Genomic DNA, 17,757 nt, shown 5'->3' on the forward strand with positions numbered 1-17,757 from the left:
GACCTTTGAAGGGGCGGGTGCTCAAAGTAAAAAAAAAGGGCACATATAGAGCGTGTTGGAAACAAACGCTTGGTCACCCTGCGTCAGTTTTAGCCACTTCGGGTGTGAGAATGTGTTAGATTGAAGTGGGAGGGCTTCTGGCATTTCAGAAAATTGGGAAGTCGGATGCAATTGGAGTGCCACCCGAACCCACATTAAGTCTTAGCCATGTGTAGGGATGGGAACCGAACTTGGTACTTTTTAAGGCACCGACCGAATTCCATAGTACCGACTGAGTACCAGTTCACGTCATATGAAACCGAGCCTTGCTTCGGTACTCATGCCGGGCGCCAGCGCAAGAGAGTATTGTTGTTAGTCACTGTGGCGAGCTGTAAACAAAGCAGCATGGCAGAGAGGAATTCTTCTGAAGTTTGGGTCCACTTCACTGAATGGGATGGGTAACTGGGTGATGATGAAACCAGCAACAACGATCTAAGTGAGGCATCATCATCTTAATCTGCTCTGGTATGTAAATAAAATGTTTAAGATAAAGTTAGCTTGGAATGTTAGCTTCCGTTCAGCTAATGGTGTGTTCGCTTTCCCCTTAGAACTCCGAAATTCCGACTAGAAGAAAGCGAACACGCTCTAAAGTTTGGCTTCACTTCACTAAATGCGACGGACTATTGGATGATAATGAAACCAGAGACAGTGATTCAAGTGTGAGTCATCTTAATCTGCTTCAGCGGCAAAATTAGCTGTTTACGATAACGTTAGCTTGATAGTTTAGTTTTTGTTTACGTAGCTAATGGTGTGTTCGCTTTCTCCTTGGAAATTACAACTCCTGAATAGGAAAAATAAACAGATTGAAAATGAACAGCAAAAGGAATGAAGATACAGAGTAAATTTAGTTCACAGCAAGTTTGTCCAGAGGGGAAAGGAGAGGAAAAGGAGTACATGGAGCTGGGTATTAACTTTTGTATCATTTAGAAACAGTTGTTAAAAGTTTTCATAACACTACGATGACAAAATACAAACAGTTGTATGTTATTTATCATGATATTTATTAAATAAGGTTATATATTGGGACAATAATATGTTTTTAATTTAAAAAGTGATTAAAATAATTATTAAACACTCAAAAGTATCAAAAATTTGTACCGTGAAGTACCGGTATCGATTAGTAGGTACTGGGAATTGGTGCTATATTGATTCTAATGTCAAAGATACCCATCGCTAGCCGGGTGGAGAGTGCTCACACTCGGATGCTACTCGAGGTGAACCGCAAGCCAGAGGTTCTAGCTGCGATGTCGGTGTTAGCGCACAAAATGGATGTGATTTGGGAGAAAGTCACTGCACGGTATGGGCAAGTTTAATGCTCAACTATTAGATTTACTGAGGGACTGAAGACCAGTTTAAGAACTGAAAGGCAGAGATGAAATTATCTCTGTCTGCCCCAAAACAATTCTCATCTGAATCTGGTGCCCTAACAGCCTTGAGCCTCCTTTACAATGTTCATTTTGTCCCCTTTTCAAATATTAAACGAGGATATTTTTGCTTCGGACACAGGTAACTAGAAACACCTTCATGTCTGAAGCAAGAAGAACCTCGTTTAATAAAGCCTTGAGCCTATTTGAAGACAGATGCTGTGTCTTGTTTTTGTTATTGTATGTCAGATCTTGGACGGCTTGTTCCAAAACTGTCACCTTGTTGTACTGAGGCGCTGGAACTATGACAAATAAAGCTTCTTGTATCATTCATTACACACTCAAGTATTTACTACCACCGGTGTAGCGGTGGAAGCAGCTGACATGAGAATCAGCTCCTCTAAATCTGAGACCACGGTCTTGATTCGGAAAAGGGCAGAATGCCTTCTCCGGGTCAGGGATGAGGTCCTGCCCCAAGTGGAGGAGTTTAAGTCTCTCGGGGTCTTGTTCACGAGTGAGGGAAAGATGGAGCGTGAGATCGATAGGCGGATTGGTGCTGCATCTGCAGTGATGCGGGCGTTGTACCGGTCTGTCATGGTGAAGAGAGAGCTGAGTCAGAAGGCGAAGCTCTCGATTTACCGGTCGATCTACGTTCCTACCCTCACCTATGGTCATGAGCTTTGGGTAGTGACCGAAAGAACGAGATCACGGATACAAGCGGCTGGAATGAGTTTTCTCCACAGAGTGGCTGGGCTCTCCCTTAGAGATAGGGTGAGGAGCTCGGTCATCGGGGAGGGGCTCGGAGTAGACCCGCTGCTCCTCCACATCGAGAGGAGCCAGTTGAGGTGGCTCGGGCATCTGGTCAGGATGCCTCCTGGACGCCTCCCTGGTGAGGTTTTCCAGGCACGTCCAACCAGGAGGAGACCTAAAGGTAGACCCAGGACACGGTGGAGGGACTATGTCTCTCACCTGACCAGGGAACGCCTTGGGATTCCCCCGGTGGAGCTGGCCCAAGTGGCTGGGGAGAGGGAAGTCTGGGCCTCTCGCCTTAGGCTACTGCCCCCGCGACCCGACTCCGGATAAGCGGATGAAAATGGATGGATGGATGGATGGATGGATGGATGGATGGATGGATGGTGTGATAGGTTCTCTGCTCAATAACATCAAAGAAGGAGAAACAGCCGGCTGCTACCACTTCAACTTTAGGACAAACTACCAGAGTTCCAAAAGGAAAAGCACCGTTTGAAGTCACAGACAACAAAAAATGTTTGGACCTAGAAAACAGCGACTGGTGTTTAGTGCTATCTCGTTTTCTCTGGGAATGAGTTTTTGGTTCCAGTGTAAGGAGAACCAAGGAAGATACCCAAGAGGAGGAGTGAATGTTCCGTGACTGTGTTTGTGTTTAAAACTTAGGTTGTTTCGCTATAACAGCTTTAACAATTTTGACATCCTTTGAAATGGAATGCAGCTCATGCTGATACTAAATCAAAATGTTTCCTAAGAAACAGGCTTATCATGAGCTGACAGCAATACTCTTGGACTAGCTGTTCATTAGTCCTGTAGAATGTGGAAAAGATATTTATCCAAACTGAGGCTGTTCAGTAAGATGGTAGTTCGAAAACTCAGTTAAAAAGATGATAAATCTCTTTAAGTCATCATATAAGTGCATCTGAATATAATTGAAAGTGTCTAAGGAAAGTTTATTTACTTCAACTCATCACTGTTCTGGTGGCTCGCCACAAAAATATGTCCATTTTTAAAGAGACTGGCCCTCAAAACTTTTGTCCCATCAGGTTAGTGTTGACTCTAATTCCTCACTGAGAGTTAACGCTGATTGTGCCGAGTAATGATCACGGAATAATGATTTAAAATTGGTTTGTAAAAAGCTAAAATTTTTACTGGGTCCAAAATGTCCTGGAAAATTAAGGCTCAGTTTACAGCATAAAGAGTACACCTCTGAAATGAGTTAAACTAACTCAATTATGTTTGATTTTCATCTAAACGCACAATTGCCTGTAATGTGCAGCTTCTTTTATTTTCCCAAAATAGAGTTCCTAAGTCTACCCTAACACCTGCCTGGTCAAATGAATACAATCTTGCAAATGGCCCCATCTCTTGGAAATAACAATGGGAAGTTTAAATTGGTGCTTTTTTGTTAGAATCTTTTGATACAAGAGTTGTGTTTGCACATATTCACTAAGTTCACATTCTGAAAGCTACAGATCCGTTCAGAGTAAAATAATAAAATAATTAAAGAAAAAATGAAATAGAAAAAGTAGAGCAGAGCAGGGGCGGATTTAGGACTGAAGAAGATCCGGGGCTTAACACACACGTGACACGCCCTAGTCAACAACATCATATATATTTGACTTGTACCACATAATTTTTAATCTGAAGCTACATATTAAGCATTTTCAGGGCAGAGTATTGTTCCTGTTAGTGTTTAGTGTGAGATGATAGTGAATATTCCCTTTCTTTCTCCAACAACTTTACCTGATAGTAAGCTAACTTTAGGCAAACCAGCAGCACAACAAATATTTTCAAATAAGACTCACAAACCTGAGTCAACACCAGTCTCATCAAAGCTGGGGTTCTGTCGTTGTACTTTTGGTCTAAAAAAACGTCCTTATGTCCATCTTCACTCATGCGTTTCAGGCAGAGAGTGTAGAAGAAGGGCTTCTTCTTCAGTGGTGGAGGCTCAGGCAGGCTGTATACAAACTACTGCCAGCTGCTCCCTCTCTGTTGGACTTTGGTACTGCATGTTACTTCCACGTTTTAGAGCCGGGGCCTTCATGAAACATCCGGGGCTTGAGCCCAAGTAGCCAGGCCTAACGCCACCCCTGGAGCAGAGCAAGTTGCTCCCAGTGTTAACCAGGTTTCTAACTCTTACAAGTTCATTGTGCAACACACACTCTGTTTCTTGTTACCACACCAACCTGAGCAAATCTCACACCCAAAAAAAAAAAATGAAATAAGGAGCGATTTCTGCTCAGAGTAGTGTCTGAGGCCTTCAGGTTTAGCTCCTGTCTGCACCTGAAGAGGAGAGAAGGTGCTCTTTATGTTCGTTTAGCAAACGTGAATCTGTTGGTTACAGATGTTTGTGGGAGACGGAAACACCAGTGAGGTGGATCACAGGAGCGTCCTCGGCGTGTGAGAGCAGAGGACGTTTTACACAGATGGTACAACTGTGATAACTGCATTAGTGTTTCATAACTATTAATTATCCCGGACACGGCGATGAGGAGTGTCAGGATCTAACACTGTGCATTTACTCACACAGGGTTCAAGAACGACGTCAAATTCTTTGTTACACAACGACAGGGCAATAATAAAGGAGAAGGTTCATTTGACCCTGATCAGATGCTCATTTTACATTTTGATCAAATAATCTCAGATTTAAATTTAACCCAAAACAATTATATCCCTATAACTTGATTTTTACTAGACATAAACAGAGATCATTTCATTTACTGCCAACATGGCCGACTGCTGAGGTCTGCCAGATTGGCCTCACACACCACTTCCTTATTTCCACAAGAGGGATTCCCATGGACCTGGTCCATAATGTGACAATGTGTGTGTGTGTGTGTGTGTGTGTGTGTGTGTGTGTGTGTGTGTGTGTGTGTGTGTGTGTGTGTGTGTGTGTGGCTAATAAGTTAGGACAATTTGCAAACAAACTAAAACACATCTATCCATCATCAGAACCTGCTTTGTCCATGTAGGGTTGCCGGGGGGGGGGGGGGGGGGGGGGGGGGGGCTGGTGCCTATCTCCAGCGGTCAATGGGCAATCAGGTGGGGTACACCCTGGACAGAGAGCCAGTCCATCGCAGAGACACACAGGACAAACAATCATGCACACACTCACGACTAAGGACAATTTAGACAGACCTATTAATGTTTTTGGACTGTGGGAGGAAGCCGGAATAGCCGGAGAGAACCCGCGCATGCACAGGGAGAACATGCAAACTCCATGCAGAAAGATCCCAGACCGGGAAGCGAACCCAGGACCTTCTTGCTGCAAGGCAACAGCTCTAACCACTGCTCCACTGCGCAGCCCAATTAAAACACAATTAAGACAATTTGTCATGAATCTACAGCAAGAAAATGTGCACAAAATCCAATCAAGTATGCACATTTCTCAGATTATTTTGCAATGTAGACACAAGTGTTTTAAGTGTCATTCCAACAAAAAAAACACATATTTTCTTGCCATTTTGTATTGCTTTTTAGTCAGAGAGAGTCTGGGTTTGATTCCCTTCTTTGACAGCATTCATTGCTTTATTCTTGCTGCTCTTAGCTACCCGTAGATGCCAATTTCACATCTAAATTTGATTTAGCCTTTTTCTAAAAACAAACTTTAGAAAGGGATGAAGAGAACTGAGGAGGTTTTTACTTTAATTAAAGTGGATGATGTCCTCCAATCAGCACCACTAAGCTTCAGAATCAAGGGGGATGTTAAAATGTTCTTCACTCATTTAATTAAAAAACATTTCATAAAAAAATGTGCATAAAAGCAATTATTGAAACACAACAAGCTCATTTTAGATACAGTGGGACAAAAAAGTATTTAGTCAGCCACCGATTGTGCAAGTTCTCCCACTTAAAATGATGACTGAGGTCAGTAATTTACATCATAGGTACACTTCAACTGTGAGAGACAGAATGTGAAAAAAAATCCATGAATTCACATGGCAGGATTTTTAAAGAATTTATTTGTAAATCAGGGTGGAAAATAAGTATTTGGTCACTTCAAACAAGGAAAATCTCTGGCTCTCACAGACCTGTAACGTCTTCTTTAAGAAGCTTTTCTGTCCTCCACTCGTTACCTGTATTAATGGCACCTGTTTGAACTCATTATCTGTACAAAAGACACCTGTCCATAGCCTCAAACAGTCAGACTCCAAACTCCACTATGGCCAAGACCAAAGAGCTTTCGAAGGACACCAGGAAAAGAATTGTAGACCTGCACCAGACTGGGAAGAGTGAATCTACAATAGGCAAGCAGCTTGGTGTGAAAAAATCAACTGTGGGAGCAATTATCAGAAAATGGAAGACATACAAGACCACTGATAATCTCCCTCGATCTGGGGCTCCACGCAAGATCTCATCCCGTGGGGTCAAAATGATCATGAGAACGGTGAGCAAGAATCCCAGAACCACACGGGGGGACCTGGTGAATGACCTGCAGAGAGCTGGGACCACAGTAACAAAGGTCACCATCAGTAACACACTACAACGGCAGGGAATCAAATCCTGCAGTGCCAGACGTGTTCCGCTGCTGAAGCCAGTGCATGTCCAGGCCCGTCTGAAGTTTGCCAGAGAGCACATGGATGATACAGCAGAGGACTGGGAGAATGTCATGTTGTCAGATGAAACCAAAGTAGAACTTTTTGGTATAAACTCAACTCGTCGTGTTTGGAGGAAGAAGAATACTGAGTTGCATCCCAAGAACACCATACCTACTGTGAAGCATGGGGGTGGGAACATCATGCTTTGGGGCTGTTTTTCTGCTAAGGGGACAGGACGACTGATTCGTGTTAAGGACAGAATGAATGGGGCCATGTATCGTGAGATTCTGAGCCAAAACCTCCTTCCATCAGTGAGAGCTTTGAAGATGAAACGTGGCTGGGTCTTCCAACACGACAATGATCCCAAACACACCGCCCGGGCAACAAAGGAGTGGCTCCGTAAGAAGCATTTGTACGTCCTGGAGTGGCCTAGCCAGTCTCCAGACCTCAACCCCATAGAAAATCTGTGGAGGGAGTTGAAAGTCTGTGTTGCTCGGCGACAGCCCCAAAACATCACTGCTCTCGAGAAGATCTGCATGGAGGAATGGGCCAAAATACCAGCTACTGTGTCTGCAACCTGGTAAAGACCTGTAGTAATCATTTGACCTCTGTTATTGCCAACAAAGGTTATGTTACAAAGTACTGAGTTGAATTTTTGTTATTGACCAAATACTTATTTTCCACCCTGATTTACAGATAAATTCTTTAAAAATCCTGCCATGTGAATTCATGGATTTTTTTTCACATTCTGTCTCTCACAGTTGAAGTGTACCTATGATGTAAATTACTGACCTCTGTCATCATTTTAAGTGGGCGAACTTGCACAGTCGGTGGCTGACTAAATACTTTTTTCCCCCACTGAATTTATTGTGAAAGATGAGAGTCTCTCACCACCATTTACATTTATAGTAGCCTGACATCTGTATAGAGACGCATCATTTTATCCGTATTTATCAATACATGCAGTCTTCAGGAAAGTGCAAATGGCAGATGATCAACAATGGCGCGTTAGTATTTTGATCATCTGGACTAACGGCCTTTATCCTGTTAAAATGACTGAAAATGAGTCAAAGGGACAAGTTCATTTTGAGACGGCCATGTTTTTTAAATGCAGTGTGCGTCCGTGAGCATTAACATGAATGAGCCCATTAACCTGAGGACATCAGCTCTTTTCTTCAGTTAAAGTTGACGCTGCCGTTCCTCCACAAGATCAATACCCAGGCGTGTCTTATTCAGCGCCGGGCCGAGGATGCTGTTTGCTAAACGCATAAATATTGATGGGTAATGAATGCAAACGGGATGGGAGGGAGAGAGAGTGCAGGTTTTCCTACCGCTCTTTCTGCCCACAGCTGACTGGACATCAACATCGACTTAATGACTTTTATGGAGGAAAGTAAGAGCTGCAGATCAGGGCTGAGACGCTCTTTGTGTGACCAAATCAAAGATAAATATCAAATCACGACATTACTGGAATTTCACTACTTTAATGCCACTTTAACAGTTTAATTGAATTTTATCTCTCTTTTAATTAGCCCGTTAATGGCAGTAAACCAAATATTCCACGTAGTTTATTGCCTCCATGTCTGAATAATTTATGTCTAACAGTTGTTAGTATTTGGCCTTTCCTTAATTGTTGTGTTTTCGCCTTTGGCTATCAGTGCTGCAAACTTCTGCTTATTATGCACCCCAGAAGAGCGACTATTGGAGCTGAGAAGCGGTCTTCGATAAGACGGAGGTGCAGAAAATATGCTGTGTACTTTTTTCTGAGTATTTTAGTGTTTAGTGATGCAGAACAATGCTGCTTAAAATATGCATTTATTCAATTATTCCTTATTTTTTTTATTATTTATGAAAGTGTTGTGGGGGGGAAACCAAGTTGTCCAATCCGTTTAGTTTTAAAAGTTTCACTTGTCTGATTAAAACCTCACCTGGACGACGATGGTGGATTCAAATCTACTGAAATATTTTATTTATCACAAAACTAAGTCTTTGATTTTTTTACAAGAGACAGTGGGTGATAATGTTTTTGCATGTGTGTTCAATTGCATAATTGCATAATCTCATGAACCTATGGAGGGGTTTATTGAAACAGAAAGTAATGATTGGATGGACGTCTACAAACGATTAACCCATGATGGCCGTCTTTACTTTAAGTTGCTTTATTTAAAAGATAGCAGGCTCATATTTGATATCTTTGTCACACAGGGAGTCATTTCTAACACATTCCAACATTTACCACTAATTAATGGTTTTTTCTGTTAGCAAAACATTTCTAAAACCCCTAACTAAACTTTAAAGAGCAAGTTACCACCAAATCAACTTTTTTTTGCTGATCAGCTGTATAAAAGATAGTGATGTAGATGTGCAGTCATTATTTCAGAGCATACTGTATACATGTTCTGCCTAAAACAGCCAGTATGGCGCCTTCTTCGCGTAAAAATTCTGCACAACTTTTATTTTTGAAGCAGCCATTGCTATTTGTTAAGCGGTCGTATGTTGCGTTAGCCGCTACCATGTAATAAGGCTGCACTGCCGCTGTGGGCTATAAGAGTAGCTACACCTTCGTAGCAGGTTGGAGTTGGAATAGCAAACAAGTGTTTACGTCGCCTTGACTAACTCACGAGCCATTGGTTCAAAATTATACGAATCAGGGTCACTTGCATTCCTCCCTTTTCTCTCTTTCCTCCAGTAAAAGAGGTGGAGACAAATCCCCCCCCCTCCCACCCCCCCACCCCCTCAAACGACTGCTCCGAGACAAAGAAGCTGTGTCACTGCCACAGCGCAGCCCTCTCGGTTCGCTAGGCATCTTTCAAGCTATAAATGTGGGTGGAGTAAGACTCTGGGGTTGGGGGACAACTTACTCTTTAAGGAAACCCAAATAAATGATCTAGTAAATTATCCAGATAAAGATGGCCACCACTACCTGACCCTAAAAACTTCTTCATCTCAGACAGATACTCAGCTTAAGTGTTTTGTTGTAGTAGTCATAAAATGATCATTGTTTGTCAACAATAGATGATCTTAGTTAAAAATGTTGGAAAGAAAGATGGCAGTGAATATGCATTACCTCGTTTTTTGTTTAGAAACATTTAATTTAGCAACATTTTCACAGTCTAAAACATCACCAGTGTCAAGTCTACTGACTTTAATCCATCTAAATTTAGGCAAACAAACAACAAGCATAATTTCAGAATAATACAATAGTCAACTTAAATTTTTCAGCCACTATTTTGGTTTAATTAGTTTTTAAATGGTCACAGACACCACTGGCCTGCCACAAATACATGCACTACATTTCTCAGGAATAATTTGGGGGATTTGCCGTAATCTTCTTGTTGCTGAGCCTGAAGTCCTCAAAGTCTGTGGGAAAAAAAGTCTGAGCGGTAATGCAATCTGGAAGAATAAACACTAATCAGGCAGCTTTGTGGGGAAATGTGCCTCGGGTGAAAAAGCTAATGCTCACTAAGAACTGATGAAGACTTGGAATGGCTGAGAAAGCTAATTACTCTGATAATTATTGTGTACGTGTGTGTGTGCGTGCGTGCGTGCGTGTGTGTGTGCAGGTGATCTTTACAGTTATTTTTTATTTTACTCTCAAAGCAAATCAGATGTGTGATTCTTATCAATCATGCAAGTAAACAAAACAACACCTGGACATATAGACGTTTACAACTGAAGTCATATTCAGATGAAGTGTTACGCATACGGAGGACAATAAAGCATAGTAAATATGTTTTATTATCATTTTAACAATAATTTAAAGTATTTCAGTACAAAAAAATTTATCTTTTTATTTACTTACAGGTCGTATAAATTGTTTGTTTTTCATATTTTAGGAAGTATTGCGTAATTCCAGACCTTATGAATAGCATTTCTGGAATATATAATGGACCTTAAAAGATTGACAGGTTCAAAGGCTCCATTCTGTCTAATGTTTAGAGGATAGAGCACAGAAGAAACTCTGCAGAGACAATGTGACTGCAGCATGAATCAGCAGGAAAGCTTTATGGGCTCGACACACGGGAGGCGACATCGCCTCTCCTCCTTTCATTTTCAATGAGACATGCGCGACAAAGCGATAATCGCGGGTCTCCCTCCTACCAAGCGAAACGCGAAAAACGTGCGTGTGAAATTTTGCGCTCGTGCACGTGTCGTGCACAGGCGACCCAGCGACGCGATCCCAGAAAGTTGAAACATTTTCAACTTTTCATCGCTGTCGCTCGGACGAGGACCAATCAACGGAGGTTTCATTCACTGACCAATGAGCGGACAGGATGCTCCGTACACCTCCGAGCAAACATGGAGGAGAGTTGATTATTATTATGTTTTATAGTAAAATCAGAAGTAAGATTTCACATAACTCTAGCAGCACCTTGTGAAACATCATATCTACCGCTTTATTAACTCTGAACCACTTAAATAACCTTAATTCCCTCCAACCTGACACAGCCAAACAAAACAACGGAAGTTTCGATTTCACCACGGAACAGAACGCGTAGACGGCTCTGCCGCTGGCACGGGTCGCCTCCCGTGTGTCAGGTAATAAAAGCGACAGCGACAAATTTCGCTGATCGCGGCCGTTTGTCGCCTCCCGTGTGTCGAGCCCATTAAAGTTGGTTTATGCTTGACTCGTCCGCGAGGTCGGCACGGCTCTGCGCGGCAAAGTTGCGTCATTTTGCATCATTTTAACAACCACGCCCCTCCACCGCGTCTCCGCACGGCCCAAGATTTCCGCAACGCGCACCTCGGAAAATTTCTAACCGGACGGACGGACACGGAAAACCATGGCGGACTGGCAAGAACTAGTATGGCAGAGGTTGGTAAATACAGACATTTGTATGATTCAGCTCTCAGAGATCACCGTGATCAACATGTTAATAATTCTTGGAGAGAAATAACTCGCACTGTCGGAAAAGACGAGGACGCTGTTAAAATGCTGAAATGCCATGTTGTAAACAACAGTAATTTCTACTTCTACTACGGTGTAGTGTTGGATGCATGCTGTAGAGCTCCATGCTGCCCCCTACAGTTTGGGAGAATATTGGCTCACCGCAGAGACGAGCCGCACGAACCATAAACGCTGCGAGTTGTGAAGCGCGTTCCATCCGCGAGCCGCATCACCTCGCGGAAAGTGAATGCGTCAAGCATAAACCAAGCTTCACTGTCTACAATGAAACACTCTCCTACATAAAGGCTCCAGAAAGAGAAGGAACATAGCCAGCATGAGAGAGGTTCGGCGGCGTCGGCGTGAAGAGCCAAATTCAGCTGAATATTCTTTTGTCATAACGTTGTCCTGAAACATGTCCCACCATCTTTCTTATGAGTGTTTTGCTGTCCCAAGGAATGTGTCTCAAGGCCCCGCTCACACCGGATGACTATTGCTCCATGCATGAAGAAATCAACCAGAACTTGAATGGTTTTTGCAAAGTCTTCAGGCTTCATAGGTTCCTCATAACACTTGACTGACCATGATAGGGCCTTGATTTTCTTTTGAGCGTGCACAAAACCAATAGAGGTGCAGCAGACTATAGGAGATCTGGGTGGATCCGTTAGCCCGGCTCCCACCTCCGCGTTAGCTTTGGGTTAGCCAGGGTTAGCTTCAGGTTAGCTCGTAGCTAGTTCGCCTGGGTGTCGTCACTCGATCCCAGCCTTACAGCCCCACCCTCAGCTCCTCCTCTCTTCCCTTTTATGGAATTGTCTGGGCTGGACGGAGCCTGTGACACGGTCAAAATGGCGGTGGTGGCCACCTCCCATTATAGACAAAAAACGTGTTATTGGAGCCTATGGAATCGTTTTGTCCAGTATGTACAGTCTATGGTGGAGACAAGTGGCAGAGTAACAGTGGCATGCATAACAAACACATGGTGTGTGACTACACTCTAAAAAATAAAACATTGAAATTAAGTAACCATAATTTGTTGATGGGTTCCTCTAAACCTACTTGCTTAACTCATTCACTGCCAGCCGTTTCCTGATCGCTAACGGCCTTCGCTGCCAGCATTTCTCACTGTTTTTACTGTTTTTTTAAGAGTCACAGAACGTTGCGCGCTAGCATGATGTCGATGCCAAAACAAGGAGGAGACTCACCTCTTACATCAGGAAGAAGCCGTGTGTTCCCTTCCTAAGCATTAATGTACTGCGGGATAATTCTTGGTCTCACTCCTAAAAATAGATTTAGATTTGCATCACACGTTTGTTTTAATACAACTGAGCAGAAACTTTCACTGGAAGCGGTTTTATGCTTCAACTCTGATTAGCAGCAAGAGAAGCAGTAGAGGTGGTGGCTCAGGAACAGGATGTACCAGTAAGGCTTCTGTAGGTGGGAGAAGACTAATGCAGTGATTCATCCGTGGTGGGAAGTTCCCAAATGTTAGCATCAATACAGGCTTCCACTAATTAACTGTGTTTGTGTGTGTGTGTGTGTGTCTGTTCGTGCCTGTATGTTTGTGTGCAGTTGACTTTATAGGTGGATTTGACTCCTATGGTTACCAAGGCCCTCAAAAGACTTCCCACCTTCAGCTACAGCCCATGTATATGTAAGTATATTTACATCCTGTTTGTTTCCATCCACCATTGCCTTGTTTAAATGCGTCCACCGTCATCCACATCAGTAAAAGTGAAGAACACTGGTTCTCTTGATGTAATATTCAAGGTCTTATTTTGAAAAAGCTCATGCACAAAGACCAAGCTTACCTCTGCGACAACCATGGACGTAATTTGGGGGGGGGGGGGGGGGGACATGTCCCCCCCACTTTTTCCAAAGTCAAGTTTTGACCCCTGCACTTTTTACCATCCAAAAACAATATTACGCTATATTAAATTGACACTGGTTGAGCTCTAGGACCAAGCCCCCCCCCACCCACACACACACACACACACACACACACACACCCCATCCCCCCCCCCCCACACACACACACACACACAAACTTCTAAAGTGAAAATTACGTCCATGGTGACAACATCAGCAGCAGCAGAAGCAAACCTCCAGCAGAATAACAGGATCCATCCAAGTATTATGCACGAACCCCTCGAGTATGGCAACAACAAGCCGGAGACTCTGCCCTGGCTTTCAGACTCTACAGAATCTAATCCAATCAGACATTTGATGGATGTGGTGGAACAAGCTTGATCCATGGAGGGAATCAGACCTGGTAACCTAAATTAATCACTGACAGCCTCCCAGTTTTTCATCCGCCTGACACCCCAAGAGGTTCTTTATCATGCTTTTACAGTAGAGCTGTTTAAGAGCAAATTAGGTTTAAAGTTTAGAGCTGATCAGTGTGAAAAAGGTCTTGAGAAACTTTGGAATAAAGGCTAAATCTCATTTCCAGGTACCCTTAGCTTTATTGTTCCCACGGCTCTTCATCTCGATGACTAGTGTTTAATAGTGAGAGGCATCCATCATTCATTTTATGCAACCGTGCTGAGCTCCACTCCATGCATCCTTTAGATGCAAATGGTGATTTATTTGATTTTATTTGCTACCATGTTGCAAAAGTGTCTTTTGAAAGGCGTCAATATCCCATCACTTCCTGTCACAAGCATGTGGTTGATGGAGAATCAAAGTTTACCAATGCTGCTGAGAAAACCGACACGTAGTCATTATTTAAAGTGGATTTGTCTCATTGAGAAGCTGATTTTCATAATTAGCTTTCATCCTGCCCCATCAGACCCAAAAGTCGGATTATTGTTGGAAAACGAGGGTTTTTGATGTTGAACCTTTAGTTTTTGTGTTTTTGTTCCAGAGTCGAGCTGATGTGAAACTCACACGGTGGAATTCAGTTTTCATTAAGACCCTTGGCTGTTTGTGGACCAAAGAGCCAATCAGATGTCCCAAAAATGCACCTGGGTCCAGGCTTGCACATCACCCGCACCAATCTCAGTGTCTGAGTTTGTCCTGCGGGAAGCAGTACAGATAAAGCTACAGCCATGGCGCAAACAGCCAGATGAAATAATGGTGATTCCGCTGATGTGCAGCAGACAGATTATCAATAGCAGTTCGTATTAGACGAGAACCGGAGCGAATTAGAGGGGAGATGCAGAGGCACAGAGATGGAAACTGTGATCGAGATGGCTGATGGAGCAAAAGAAGGCAGTGAAAGGGAGGAACGAAGTGATGGATGATACATAGAGCTAAACAAAGGAGAAAGGCAATAAAGGACTATTCTGTAGTTTTATATGTCCCCTGTGGAAGCCATAACCCGGATCATAAATCATCCACCCCCTAAATAATGGCTGCCAACACAAACACGCCACAGCTGTAGTGTAAATACACACGGTCAGCAATCAACACATAGACGAAGTATCTGTGTTGATGGCTTTGGCTCATAAACACACACACTCACACACACACAAATCATCAATATGCTATCATTGTTCCCCAGCCGCTGTCCCTCTGAGTTTGGTGTTTATTGGTTCTGACCAGAGGGAGCAATAAACTACAACCTGCCATCTCCAAGGAATTTTCTTTCACATAAAACAAACAAAATAAAAAAGCACAAAAGGCAGAAATCCCCCCCCCCCCCCCCCCCCCAATTAGCCCATCATTAACATCTACTTCAATGTTAATCGATTGTGTGAAGATATACAGAAGTTAAAATAGATATTTCTGGCTGTAAAATCTGTTTGCATGTTTCATTTCCATCTTCTTTTGCAATAACATGATTGTTATGGTGGTTTCTAAAAAAATAAAAATAGAAAAAGACTTAAAAATATTGAAGGTTTTGAGGCACTTAGAACCAGAACACATCATCTAAACAACACTCCCATCATTTTCTATTACAACCTTGAACGCCACCGTGTGATGCCCAGAAACACGTCTCCACACTGGCCTGTTTTCAACAGCTGCTGCTGTTTAAAAATAAATAAATAAATCTTAGTTTTGCTTGCTCCATTGCTTGGACTGGACATAAGAAGCTTTCTCTTTGCTCTGTAGCAGCACACTTTGTGTCAAGAAATGTAACAAGTATATTATTATGAGTGTGAAGCGGCTGGGAAGAGAATCGGCTCCTCTAAATCCGAGACCATGGTCTTAAGTAGGAAAAGGGTAGAATGCCTTCTCCGGGTCAGGGACGAGGTCCAGCCTCAAGTGGAGGAGTTTAAGTATCTTTGGGTCTTGTTCACAAGTGAAGGAAAACTGGAGCGCTGAGATCGATAGGTGGATTGGTGCTGTGTCTGCGGTGATGCGGGCGTTGTACCGGTCTGTCGCGGTGAAGAGAGGGCCTTTGAACGTGGCATCGTTGTTGGTGCTAGATGGACTGTTGTGAGTATCTCAGAAAGGTCTGGGATTGTCACGTACAACCATCTCTAGCGTTTAAAGGGAATGGTCCTAAAAAGGGAAAACATCCAGTGAGCGGCAGTTCTGTTGGCAAATAAGCCTTGTTGATACCAGAGGCCAGAGGAGAATGACCAGACTGGTTCGAGCTGAAACTCAAATAACCACTCATTACAACTAAGGTATGCAGAGGAGCATCTCTGAACAAACAACATGTCAAACCCAGGGGCGTGTCCAGGGAGTGGCCTGGGGTAGCACATGCCACCCTTGGAATCTGATTTGCCACCCCAGGTGCCAACACACTAATTTAATTTTAAATAGGCTTTTCATTGTCCACAAAAGGCTTGGGGGTAAAACAAAAATAAAGCATAACCATTGGTGCCACCCATGCACAAAGCTGTGCCTCACCTGGGCCACCCCATTTTAAAAGATCTGGACACGCCACTGGTCAAACCTTGAGGCAGGTGGGCTACAGGAGCGGAAGACCACACTCCTGTCAACTAAGAACAGGAAACTGAGGCTGCAATGCCAACAGGCTCATCGAAATTGGACAATGGAGGGTTGGAAAAATGTTGCCTTGTCTGATGAGTCTCGATTTCTGGTGCGACATTCGGAAGGTAGGTTCAGAATTTGGCGTCAACATGAAAGCATGGATCCATCCTGCATTGTGTCAACGGTTCAGGCTGGTGGTGGCGGTGGTGTAATGCTGTGGGGGACATTTTCTTGGCACACTGTGGGCCCCTTAGAAATAGTTGATCATCGTTGCAACACCACAGCCTACCTGAGTTTTGTTGCTGACCATGTCCATCCCTTCATGACTACATTGTACCCATCTTCTACTTCCAGCAGGATAGTGCACCATGTCCTAAAGCTCCAATCATCTCAGACTGGTTTCTTGAGCATGTCAATGAGTTCACTGTACTCAAATAGCCTTCACAGCCACCAGATCTCAATCCAACAGAGCACCTTTGGGATGTGGTGGAACGGGAGATTTGCATCAAGGATGTGCAGCCGACAGAACTGCAGCAACTGCATGATGATATCATGTCAATATGAACCAAAGTCTCTGATGAAGGTTTCCAGTACCTTGTTAAATCTACTGAATCTGTGCCATGAAGGATTGAGGCAGTTCTGAAGGCAAAAAGGAGACCAAACTAGTACTAGCAGGGTGTACCCAATAAAGTGGCCAGTGAGTCTATGTATTCTGATATATGGTTATTTTTTATTTTTGAGAGAGAGAGAGAGAAAGACAGCAGAAGCCGAGTGTTCCCATAAGAGTCTTAAGATGTCTCTGGAGTGTTTTTATCTCAGAAAACACACAAGACAAGTGCTTCTGTAGTTCCCTTCAAGCCATTTCATGCTATTAGGTTTTATTTGTCAGAGAGAATTACTAAATTAAAGATGAGAGCGAACAAAATGAGCTGTGTAGGCTTTCAGCAAACACCTCTTCACCTTCAGTTTAACTGAAAATATCTCCTCAGTGTGTGATGTCATCTAAGACTTGGAATGTTTTCATCTTGGCAGCTGGACTTGCCTTAAAATGATGAATCTGCAGTTTTGTTGGCTGGATTTTAGGCATAAAATCAAATGAAAATAGTAAAAAAAAAAAGTTCTTTTATTAATGATTGTCTTCTTTTCTTCCACAGGTCAAAATAAACAACTAAGCTACTCTGGAGGAGCCGCCTCAGCAACGATCACGGCTTAAAGCCCTGCTGTTACAACACACCGACCCTCTTTTATCACACTGAGACAAGCAGACGGACAACAGAAGACACTGCAGAAACACCCC

At 43.2% G+C, this 17,757-nt stretch overlaps 1 protein-coding gene across 1 annotated transcript in view; it reads left to right on the forward strand.

Annotated features, from left to right (window-relative positions):
* The window catches only part of nkain2 (sodium/potassium transporting ATPase interacting 2), a 134,856-nt gene extending 117,101 nt beyond the window's left edge, over positions 1–17,755 (forward strand). Inside the window, exons 6-7 of the mRNA XM_070548874.1 lie at positions 13,146–13,227; positions 17,615–17,755. Of these exons, the coding sequence (XP_070404975.1) occupies positions 13,146–13,227; positions 17,615–17,624 (92 nt within the window). The 3' untranslated portion in view covers positions 17,625–17,755. The remainder of the gene's footprint in view (positions 1–13,145; positions 13,228–17,614) is intronic.
* The last annotated feature ends 2 nt before the right edge of the window (positions 17,756–17,757 follow it).

Source organism: Nothobranchius furzeri, chromosome 2 (genome assembly GCF_043380555.1).
Source record: "Nothobranchius furzeri strain GRZ-AD chromosome 2, NfurGRZ-RIMD1, whole genome shotgun sequence".
Lineage (NCBI taxonomy): Eukaryota > Metazoa > Chordata > Actinopteri > Cyprinodontiformes > Nothobranchiidae > Nothobranchius > Nothobranchius furzeri.